The sequence below is a fragment of the Neltuma alba genome, unplaced genomic scaffold (assembly GCF_004799145.2).
Source record: "Neltuma alba isolate B1F8T4 unplaced genomic scaffold, ASM479914v2 tig00011507_pilon, whole genome shotgun sequence".
Lineage (NCBI taxonomy): Eukaryota > Viridiplantae > Streptophyta > Magnoliopsida > Fabales > Fabaceae > Neltuma > Neltuma alba.
Genome location: NW_021636175.1, coordinates 106,373 through 118,678, shown reverse-complemented (window position 1 = coordinate 118,678; position 12,306 = coordinate 106,373). Strand labels below are relative to the sequence as shown.

General features: G+C 31.8%; 1 protein-coding gene across 1 annotated transcript; it reads left to right on the top strand.

Moving 5' to 3' along the window:
- The first annotated feature begins 11,858 nt into the window (after window positions 1–11,858).
- LOC114714473 (uncharacterized) lies at window positions 11,859–12,306 on the top strand. The gene is made up of 2 exons (XM_028899214.1): window positions 11,859–11,937; window positions 12,077–12,306. Exons 1-2 carry the CDS (start codon window positions 11,859–11,861, stop codon window positions 12,274–12,276), a joined length of 279 nt encoding a protein of 92 aa, XP_028755047.1. The 3' UTR covers window positions 12,277–12,306.

Genomic DNA, 12,306 nt, shown 5'->3' with positions numbered 1-12,306 from the left:
CCTATTGATTATATATGTTAACAGAGTTTACATTAAATAGTAGTTTTAATCCAAATAATTGAACGGAATATTTTAAGAAAACTAACACATATTTTTTACAAATAACTAATTTAACTATTTTTCTTAATTAATCCAAATTAATCAAATATATTTTATATTAAGAATAAGATATAGGAGGTAGAAGGTAATTACTAAATTTTGTCCAAAGCTGATGAAAATAATTTTATCCTGGGGGCATTAAACTTGTGATACTGAATAGGGATACGTTCAAAGAGACTTTACAAACCTTGTCTCACGCAGGGGACCTTTTTCAAGACACAATAACTATATCACTCTCCTACAGCCAACTACTTGAGAAGTCTCAATCTTTTGTGCTCTTTTCCTTTAGACCACACCAATGTGATAAGTGGGGAAAAAAAATTATAGCCAACTGTCTCAATTTTTTGTGCATCTTTAAAGCGCACCAATATCACCATATGCCAAAAAAAAAAGTTGTTTTATATAACAGTTTTATTTTATATATCATTGAATTTTTTTTTTTGGTTTGGTTATATGATTAGGATAAATTCAAAAATTATCAAGCCTAATTAGTTCTCTCAGTATTCACACATATTTAAACTTAAGATATTGTCTATGTATTATCTTTTGTTCTAATTATAAGACCTTGTTTACAATCTACAAATAAACAAGTTACTTATTCGGTCCTAAATATAAGACCCTTATACTAATGTGTATAAGAGTCTTATATTTACGACTAGAGATGTATTATAATTAGGACTAGAGGTAGTATTATTTTGATAGGGAAAAAAAAAATGTAGCGTAAATTCACAAAAACTCATGTCCTGACCAAAAAAACTCATGTTAAGTTGCTTACTTGAGATATATCGGTTCCAGGCGCCTTCGCAGCTTGTGAGGAGGTTATGAAGTGGACTGGTTCCAGGCTACGCGTATTAGCGAATGAAGTGACATGTTCATGGAAGTGCAAGTAAATCCGAAAGAAAGCGTGATTAGGCGGCTAATCAAGTCAGGCCCCTCGCAATTCCGGAAACCAAACAGGGCAGGAAGCACGTGACGGGACGGACTGCCCAAGAAGCATCCGCATGAGACAAAAAGGGAGGGATCATAGGTGTCGGTGGGACACGTGGCAGGATAAGACGAAGGGGCCCTACCCGGAAACCCGGAGCCAAGAGACACGGTCACATCCTGGGGCGTCGGGGCTCCCCTTTGTTTGGGTTTTTGGGTTGTCATTTGTGCCTCGTCATTTTTTGACCAAAATTTTTGAATGGACTATTTTCACCAACTTCCTTCCTCCTACTATTTAAATTGATCTATTTTTATATGTAAAAAAATTCATCTATTATTTATTATAGGGTTAAGACGAATTTATATGTGAGACCACTGCGAGTCTTTATTAAATATTTTTAATTATTTTTTCAATATATCATATGTAATCATTCGGACAAATAAATATATTTTAATTATTATGTCATTAAGCCTCTCATTAATGTTTTAATATTATCAAGTGACAGAAAGCACCTTCAACGCGTTAGCAAGCTTGAAAATGAGATAAAAAAATTAACGAATGGATAAGTGGTGACGGGCTAAATTAAAGCTTGTCAAGCTTGAAAATGAGATAAAAAGATTAAAAAAATTTATGTTTTATTATATCTAGAGTTTAAATCATTAATCCCTATCTATCATCTCACCCCATTTGTTTATTGAGTGGTTAAAAATATGTTTCTATGATTTTAATTTAATCTATAAACTCTTTCGATTATAAATATATGACATGTGTGATTTATATTAAAAAATGAAACTTATATTTAAAACCAGAAAATTATATATAGAACTATCTAGCCCTCCCTGAAAGAGAATTGAAGGCAGTATAATTCACTGTTAACTTTAGATGATCAAAATTCTCCAAAGTACCCTCTAAAAATTCCATAAATTTTATAATCACTCCCTCCTCTTTGCCTTTTTGCTTTTCTTTTTTTTACAGTGTTGATGCATGTACTTTAATTTTTAAGGTATGCATATTTAATCTGTGTAAAGTTAGAAACTTTTTAAATTTTCATGCAAAGTTAACAAGTTTTGATACTTTTTGACTTCAGTAAAACAGAAATTTATAAATAAGTTTGGAGTTATCCATTACTTTGTGTATTCTGAGAGAGAGAGAGAGAGACAGAGAGAGATGAAGGAGATAGAATAGAGATGGATACCAAACAAGGAAAAAGGTGAGTGGGGGTCTGGGGGGGTAAAGTTTCAGTGACTTGCGAAACTTCATCCGCAAAGTTTGTTTCGTCCATTGAGCTGTCTCTAACTCTGCCATCTCTTCATGAACCGGACCCCCCCCTTTCCCCATGTGGGTCTGAACCGCCCACCCAACCGGGTCCACCATTTCCCAGAAAGCCTTCAATCTTCTTGCATACACATCAACCGTAATTTCTTAATTAGTGCTGCCTATAATGCCTAATTTATAAGTATATATATGGATGCTTCATATTCATTCATTAAGTGTCCAATCCCATATTTTCCACTTTGTTTATGGCCTTTAGTGTTCCTTTCTTTAATTATATATATTTATATAGATATAAGTTATATATGGCAGGTAGGTTTTCTATAGGTTATTCATCAGGATAAATTTACCAATTTTGGATCAACTTTCAATAAATGTAATACTCCCCCCCCCCAATATGCAATGCTCACACGTATAGCATAGCATTATTATTATGGGGGGCCATGTAGAGGTTAAAAAATTATAAAAAATCTATTGAGGCTGATAGGGTTAGGTATTAAGTAGCCGGAATGATTCTAAATTATATATAATAAATTCAGATGTCAAAGTGTACAAAAATAAAGAGCGCATTATGTCAAACAAGGCGTGATTAATGATTGTCTATTTCTCATCTTCTCGTTGATTGTTTTGTTCTATGTAGGGAAATTAGAAAAGCGTTTTTCAAGAAAACTAATCAAATACAGTAGCTGTGTGTTTCCTATAAATTGCCTAGGTGTACGTCTTTTTAATTTGTTAAATCATTTATTCTTAATCACCCATTTCCATCATTAAAGACGGGCCCTTTTAATTAATTAATTAAACTTCTATCTTCAACATTATTATTTTGGCGACACAATTTGTGTTTAGTTTATGAGAAAATCAAGAGACAACGTAACCCCACAGTGAGATTATTATGAGCAAGCAAACCCCTTTCCCACGTGATTTTTCCATACTCAATACATTGTAAATCGCCCCATCCCTGCAAAATCACAATGATCCAAACCCATCAATGTCGGCTTATCTATCTATCTTACTAAATTAATGCTTGCTTTCCTGTCTTGCTTAATTAAATACACACACACACACAAGATCATTGTTTATCTATATACATGTATCTTCCTACTTATTCTATATATATACTGCTATTAACTATATGTTATGTTTGAGCAGCTTGTTAGAGAAAAGTTCAGCTTTTGAACTGCGAAGCTGTACACACTAGGTTAATACAGGAAGTTAACAAAAAAATTGGAATTACAGCCAAAACATTGTGTAAGATCTCACGAATCGCCATAAAGTATTCAATCCTGAACACTGATAACCCGAATGGGCATCAGGTTTTCACATTACTAGCTCCCCACCACTTTCCCATTTGCTCAAGTGAATCTTCATAGATTTTGTGTGAGAGGGGGGGGGGGGAGAGAGAGAGAGAGAGAGAGAGAACGAGAGAGCACTGTTTCATCACAGATGCCATTGTCTGTGTGTTGTGAAGTTTCAACACTAAGAGACACAGACTCACTCTTAAAAGCCATTAATGTTTCTTGGGTTATGGAAGGATAAAGCCTGAAATATAGGAGAACATATACATATATATACGAGGTGAACATTTCCAAATGTCATCGTCTTGTGCTTAGGAAACTGTGTCTTTATTCAACAACATTAAATGAAAGAAAGAGATGTGTCATAAAAATGTCTGTGTATATGTAGCATCCATATCCGAGTCAGGCGGTCAGTACATTTATGTATCTGTTTAATTAAATTTACCTATGCTTGTTTGATTCTGCAGAGATTCAATCGCTCTTCATATCTATATGCAGAAAAGAAACAAAAAAAAAAAAAACAGAGAGGAAAAAAATTAAAGGACCTGAAATTATATATATCCATCTGATCTGTTCAGTTGCATCAAGGAAAAATAAAAGGACAATAAAAGAGTCTTATTCTATTAACTGGGATTGGCTACATAAATAACACGACACTGTTGAGTTTTATCAACTTTCAAACCTTTAAATAAGATCTCACGTAATAATTTTATTAAGTATTTTCTTTAGCATTTCTCTTCTTTTTTTTTTTAAGAGAACTCTAAACTGTTGATTATTAACCCTTCTCGTTTGCCACCAGAGAAAAAAAATATACATGTCGTCTACCGAACCATCTGGGGAGAGGAGGAACATGATGAGAAATGGAAAAGATTGAGGGTTTATGGCGTGTAAGGTAAACAGGACCCCGTTTTCGGAGCAATGCAAAGTGTTGTCATTTTCAAAGGGGACACTGATTTGAAACCTTAATTAGCAACTCTTTTTGTTTTTCCTTCTGTTTTTTGTCATCCTATAATATTGGTAACTACTCTCGATCCTGCCTATAAAATGAGGGCAATCTACCACATGTATGTATATATCTACATCTATCTATCTATCTATCTATCTATCTATCTATCGCCATTATATTCTGCAGAAAAGCTTTTAGTTCTCAGTTATATATAAACCAAAGATCAGCTCAGTATAAGAGATAAACATGTTCATGGCTATGTCAACCAGCAAGCGTCTTCTTCTTATAGCTTTTCTGTTGCTTTGCTTCATCTCTCTTACAGCCAAAGGTAACCCTAAATCTCTGGTTCTTTCTTTTTAGGCTATATTCTCTCTTTTCAGTACTTTCCATGGAAAGATGATGCCTGTAAAATTTGGTTCTTAAACAAATTAGAGACATGATTGGCATATAACAATACTCAAGAATGGTGTCAAATACCAGATATAGCTGCAAAAAAATTACTTTATCTCTCTCTCTCTCTCTCTATATATATATATATGTTGATTTGTAAATTCGCAGGTCGAACATTGCGAGAGGTTGGTGGGAATAATGGAGGAGATGAGAAGGGGTACAAAAGAAATATGTTTAAGGGGAGCAAAGCTGGAGAGAAAGCAGATAATAAAAAAAAATGGTGATGACTTCATCACAATGGACTACACTCCTGCAAAAAAGAACCCTCCCGTTCATAATTAAATCACTCATATCAGTTTAGATTCTATACAGTTCTTTATTGTAAAGTATATCTATTATTGAGTTTAGAGAGAGAGAGAGAGATTAATCAGTCGGCCACTTTCTCTCCCTCACCCCTCACATTTATAAAAAGATAGCTATAGGAAGAACTCAACTGAGTTTGATTGATGTAATCAGTATTTAATTTTCAAGTTGGAAGAGATCGAGAGGGCCGTGTAATATTGAGGAATGAGAATATCCATAGGAAAACTTATGCAAGATTATCAGATGCTGCATAGTGCTTTTTCCAATATATATATATACTAAGTATAAGACCTTATTTGCAGGCTATAAACGAGGTCTTATAATTAGGACCGGAAGTAGTATATATTATGCTCGTCCCAGATTAAGGGAGCTATATAAATTATTTAGTTCTTTTTTTTTTTGCCAGCTATTGAATTTTAATTCTGATAAAGGTGACTTGATCTTTCTAAAAGACAACATTTACATCAAGTTTTATATATCTATTATATCAAATTCTCTAATCACACATGATCATATATCCTATTTTTTAAATATTAGTATTTAATTATAAATTTACATGAAATAAACAAGGATGACCATGTATTATTGGAGAACTTGACATAATGGATATAAAAAACTTGACCTTAGTTTTTTTCCTCCTTTCTAAAATATCTCTGTATAACATTAATTATCTTATATTAAGAAAATTAGTTCCATGAAAAATGATAAATACTATCTCTACAATGCTTAACATAAGAGCTAGTTGAGAGTTGAATTAGATCTTAAATATAAGATCTCAATTTATTATGTCTCTCAAATTCATAATTTTTTTTCAAAGTATTCTTATTGACTGTACATTAAGAGTGTTTCCTCCAGAAAATAATTCTAAGACACATGATTAAATACAACCAAGATGAAAGGACTAAATGTAATATTAGAGATAAAAGGGATATAGGTTTTATATGTAAAACCAAGACTAACCCTTTGACTAACTTCTATAATGAAGATTGAGAGTATAAAGCACAAGTTCAGATGCTTTTGCTCCTTCAAAACATGGTGGAGAGAGCTAATTAGTGTGCTTGAGCCTTAATTTGATATTTCTTTGTTATGACCTCATAATCGATCTGGATGAATTTTTAGTCAATCTAGTTAGAATAATATTAACATCATATTGAAAGTAAATGAAACAGCATGTGTCTTGTATAAAACTGGGGTCCAGTTGGGAGTGGCACGAACCGCCACTTGTACGCACGAAATGTTAATAAGCATAAATAATACTCTACTGGTCCTATTTATGAAATAGAGAGAGAAGACCTTTTTAATTCTATTTATAGGGCACTAAGAGAAATTTTTTATATGGATGTATAATTTTATCCTTAGTTTATTATTATGTTGATTTTGTTTACATGAGATATAATGTATATTAAATAGGGATAAAGTTGAAAAGTTATTAAATTTTAAATGAAAGTTAATGAATTTTAATATTTTTCTTGGTCTGTGTAAAACATGTTAGAAATAACTTATAAATAAAACCAGAAGAATATATTATTACCTACCTCCGGTCTTTAATACTATTATAAGAGTTTGTTGGGATTATATTTAATTTGGTGACAAATATAAGACCTCAATTCATATCTTTCAAATTTATAATTTTTTTTAAAAATTCTTATTGATGGTAAGGTATTCCCATTAAGAAATAATTTCAATATACTTAGGTTGATTAAAAATAGGGAGAATTACAATCAAGTTTTAAAGAAGAAACATAATTATTAAAAATTCCCAATAATTAACAACTTAAATAGTTACAATGACAAGCTTAGAAAATGATAACTTCTTGAAATTATTTTGTAATTATTTTTTTGGGACCTCTATGTAATGTAGAGCAATATGTAATGTTAACAAACTTTCTTTACATGTTACCTCTTTCTTTGCTTTTATAATGATCCCTTAGGCCAAGCTCTTGGAATATATTTTTTTCCCAACAGGGCTGGCCTCTTAGAATTAGACTCCGCTAATAATTACTTCGCTGGTCTTATTAAGATAATCAGAATCCAAAACTGAATTTATTATATTAAATTATTTCTAATTCTATTATGATTAAGTATATATGATAAGAGAGAGAAGCACAGGGTACGAACTATATGGAGAGAAGAAAGGATGATGTGTAGCTTACTAAATTTAGCTTATAGTTGTGTGTGTGTGTGTGTGTATTGCCAAAGATTTATTTTATTTCTAATTTATTCCCACTACTAATTCAACCATGTTGGCTAAAAGAAAATACAAATACCCAATTGTTACCACGTTTGTAATGGCTTGGAATTCTGGATCTTGATGTTGTGAACACATGCTTGTCGTTTGGATAGAAGGAAAAATAGGAGAAAAAGATAACTGATAGAAATAATAATTTTACCAATGAAAAATATATTCTATACCTCATTTGTTTATCTTGATTGATATTTTGTACCTAGCTCTGAGTAAAAAGTAATAAAAAAAAAGATACATAGCTTTTATATAATAGTAACATACATTGGTATAATAATAGATGTCATACGTTTCGATTTCAGTTTGTGAATGAGATGAGATAGCCACTGTTAAGTAATAATGATAATAAGAAAACATTAATTAAAAGAATCCTTTTCCAGAAAGCTGCCAAAATGGCCTGATTTATGTTTATGACAACCACAAATTCTAGGTCTAGGCCGAGGAGAGACGAAGACGGCACCACATGCGTAAAAACCAAGAAGCTAGCTCAAAGGGAAAGTGAGATTTGAATAATGTGAATATATATAGTTGCTTGAGCCTATATCGTTGTGGAACTCAATTTGTATATCATCCATTTCTAGGTTTTGCTGTAATAGATTACTTTTAATTATGCAAATTAATAGTTCAAATTAACCATACTCAAAAGGATCAATAACAATTGATCCAAACCTATCTCTTAAAGCTCTTCACGGTGTCTCTTTATGTTTCATGGCTCATTTTGAAGCTTTTATAACTGGTCTCTTCAATTTAAACTCCTTTAGTTGCAAGTCTAACCTCTTTAATGCATAATTAAGTGAAAACTCTTGGTTGCACAATTTTGGCTTCATTTAACTTCTCCTTAACTTGATGATCCAAAATAACTTCTTGTAAGGCCTCTTTCATGACACGTGTTTTTGCTCTTGTCGATGGGCTCCAAATTCCTCTTAATAGATATTTCAACATGCTTCGATTCAAGACTCCTATGAGAGGCTTTGTGATCTCCATAAAAAATGCTATATATTTAGCCCAAGTCATCAATATAGTGTTTTTGCTAAAACATAGGTATCCTCCTATTGGAGGCAATCCTATTTGAGCACTATTAGGCACTAATGTGGATACCTTCTTAGCGGGGATTCGAACTTTGATTCATCACTTTGTGAGAGACTAGCCCTTTTCGCTAGACCCAATCCTCATTGGTTCATCAATATAGAGTTAACTATTAACGTTAACATCCACTAGTTAAAGAACAATATTGCATTGATGATTTTGATAGTTGAGAGGGAACGTTGCTCTAATAAATAATTCATGATATCCAATACTCTTTGTGGAGGCAAAAATTTCCTTTACCTCAAAATTAAATCGGATGCATGTTTTGAAAACATGCTTATATTGAGAAAAATGAAGTAGAAGAAAACAACTTGCTCACAAAGTTTAAAACACACAAATTAAAGAGAGCGAAAATGTAATTAAATGGCCAGCAAATACAAATAATGTGAATAATTAGCTTGAGATAGAGAGAGAAAGATGGATTTGGCTTCAATAAGAGGTGAATTCAATAAGTGGTGGCAAGTGTACGTCCATATCAATTGTCCATTTTGCAACTCCATAAGATCATCGATCTTATGAGTTACAAATGAATGGTTGGGATGAAGCGTTACCACCTTTTATTGAGTAGTCCAACTCTTATTTAATTATATACTATTTCTGACACTTAATATAAGAGTCAATCAAAGATTAATTTGGTTCTAAATATAAGACTCTGATATACTTTGTTTCTCATATTTATTTATTTTTCCCAAAATAGTCTTTATAGTGATTGCCCATATTAAAAGTTCTATGAAAATGTGGTTCCAATACACATAATTAACAATAATATTTTAAGAAAGACAGTATCTATTTATTATAAATAACTAACTTAACTAATTTTTTTAATATTTACAAACTAGTTATCCAGCTTATATATTAAAAACCAGAGGTAGTAGCGGGAAAAAAAGATGCAACTAGTCAACATGTAGCCTGATGTGAATAGTCATTTATATTCCTTTTCTCTCTTAGTGATAACTATTTGTGATTTTCTGGCAATAGTTTGGCCACATCATTAATTTGGATGATATATATATATATATATATATATATATATATATGAGAGGGCTCAAGTCCACTTGGAGGAGGATGCTTCCCTTGTAGAGCCAATAAAATTAATGAGGAGTTAAGTCATGCTTGGTATGTGCCGAATATGTAAGGGACAAGACAACCCTACAAAGAACAAGATCCCATGTGAAGCAAAGAAACCACTGTCTATGTTGTCTTACTCTCATCCAAAAATTTCTCATTGTCTTATCTCAAAATGATCCTTCCCTCTCTCCTTTGTCGGCCTTTTCTCCTTCCATTCATTCCCTCCATTAATCCCTCCTATTCCATCTTCCTTTTCACTAACTAATTTTCATAATTAACCCCCACCTAATCTCCCTCTCTCTCTCTCCCCCTCTCTCTTATTCATACGTAAAAACAAGCAGAGAAAACAACAACCTTTTCGATCCACCCCTTTGAATGATTAATTGCTACTTGCTCCGAAATTATATGTACAGACTTCATCAAACTCGTCAAATCATGCTTCCCTCTGAAACATACATATATTTTGACATGTTTTGCGATTTTTCTTCAAGGTGCATGAATTTAATGTCGACAAAACCCTAATGTGTGTAAATATGACACTATATCTGTGTGTGTGTGTAAATATCTGTGATGATTTTGATATAAGAATAATTAGTCTAAGTTTTTCTTCAGAAGGACTGGCGATATCATCTGAAGAGACGTGTATATATACACGTTCACATGCCATTATCATTAGTTTCTGAATATTTACGAGCAGAAAGTACATGGCAGCATGTCACCATATATATATATATATATATATATTCTTCAAATATTAGTGTTATTTTCGTGATCATAGAGTATTCGAATTGATTTATCTGAAAATATATTTTACAGAAAAAGTCAGATTAATGGACTCGCATGGTTGTAGTAAGTTTTTGCCTTAGAACAAGGGATATAATCTCAATCTGGGATTCCAGGATCTGCATGAACGGAACGTTTATGTATAACTCAAATCCACGTATCCTTAAATATGCTGTTCAAACATTAATTTATATTATTTAGCCAAAATGATGATGAGTGCAGTAGTTGAATAATGGAGGACGTACGGTTGGAAAATATAATAATTAATTTGGATTTCATGAGTTTAATTATTTATATGAAGAGAAAAATATTTTCGTTTGGCTTACATCACACAGACGCACTCACATGTAGTCCAAATGTTTGAAGTCCTTTGCTTTTTAACATACTACGGTTATAAGTAGAGCAAACCACAATACTATATCCGATCCTTGATATAAGATTTAGTTAACTAACTTGAAGAGATTAAAAAAAATTAAATTACTTAATTATAACATATGTTACATGATTTTTTGAAAATACTTATATGAATCATTAAATCATATATCAATTTATAAGTGAGATAAATTAGTTGAAATAAAAATGATAAATGTAAATAATTTAAAATAAATTAGTAACTTCTTTAACATCCTAAAAATTAGTCAATTTGGTTTTATATTAAAGATTATAAATCATATAGGCACGTGACTTGAGCAAAGAAAGAGAATCAACATTCAATACACACAACAACGCACATGCAAATGTGTGTGTGCACACATTATACCATCATACATTTACAGAAAATTGACAATATTCGTAAATCATGAAGTTGTTAATTTCAAATATTCACCCTTCTATTTGAATTTTTCCAGGGTTTTTTTAATGGGTTTTGTGGTGAATCAACTTGGAAAATAAGAGAGAATGCATATATTAGGATTAGGATGATAAGAATTGAAAATATTTGATTTTTATCCCAAATAAATCTACGTACTTGTGTACGCGAGTTATGCTGCATAATCATTTAGTTTTCAGTTCGCGCTCACCTTAGCCACTAAATTAATAATTGACGAAGATAACAACACTGGGTTATCTAAACAACTTTTTCTTCAAAAAACTTTAAATTAAAAAAATGATCTAATTATTTTAAATTTTGAAATTTAATTAAATGCAGATTAAATCACGAAAAGCACAGGTGCCGTCTATTTCAAGGCAGACAAACACAGACATGGTGACACCCGTAGGCCATACACTGTTAATGTAACGTTATACCATGAAAAAGGCTACAAACCTAATAATCTTCATGCCAAATAGGACCTTTTCTTCTCCTATATAAACCCTCTTACATACTCCTCACATACTCACACATATCACCAACTCATCAACAACCTTCAATTATATTTAAACATCATCAACGATGGCTTCTTCTTTGGTTAACAAACGCCTTCTTATTGTGGTTTTCTTCATCCTCTGCTTCATCTCCTTCCAAGCTAGAGGTACTTATATATACTCATCAAAAAGATTATTATTATTATATATATATATATATATATTGCATGCATTTTATTATTATTATTACTTTTTTTGTCTTAGTTTTAGATATTGATTTTAATTATTTTTTGTTTTTCTGTGTAGCGGCAAGAACATTGAAAGAGGGAAGCAATGAAGGAGGGATGAGAGATGAGACAAATATTAATGGTGGTCACGAAGAGGGACATGGTGATCATCACCAAACATTTAAGGCAAAAGAGAACAATGAGGCTAATAATGCAGAGGGTGAAGTGTTTTCAATGGATTATACACCACCCTCAAAGAAGCCTCCAATTCATAACTGATTTAAATATATATATATATATATATATATA

Bases quoted from the DNA above. Each gene is read 5' to 3' on its own strand.
- LOC114714473 (XM_028899214.1), top strand. From the start codon at position 11,859: ATGGCTTCTTCTTTGGTTAACAAACGCCTTCTTATTGTGGTTTTCTTC. The intron at 11,938-12,076 runs GTACTTATATAT...TTTTCTGTGTAG, and splicing joins CATCTCCTTCCAAGCTAGAG to CGGCAAGAACATTGAAAGAG.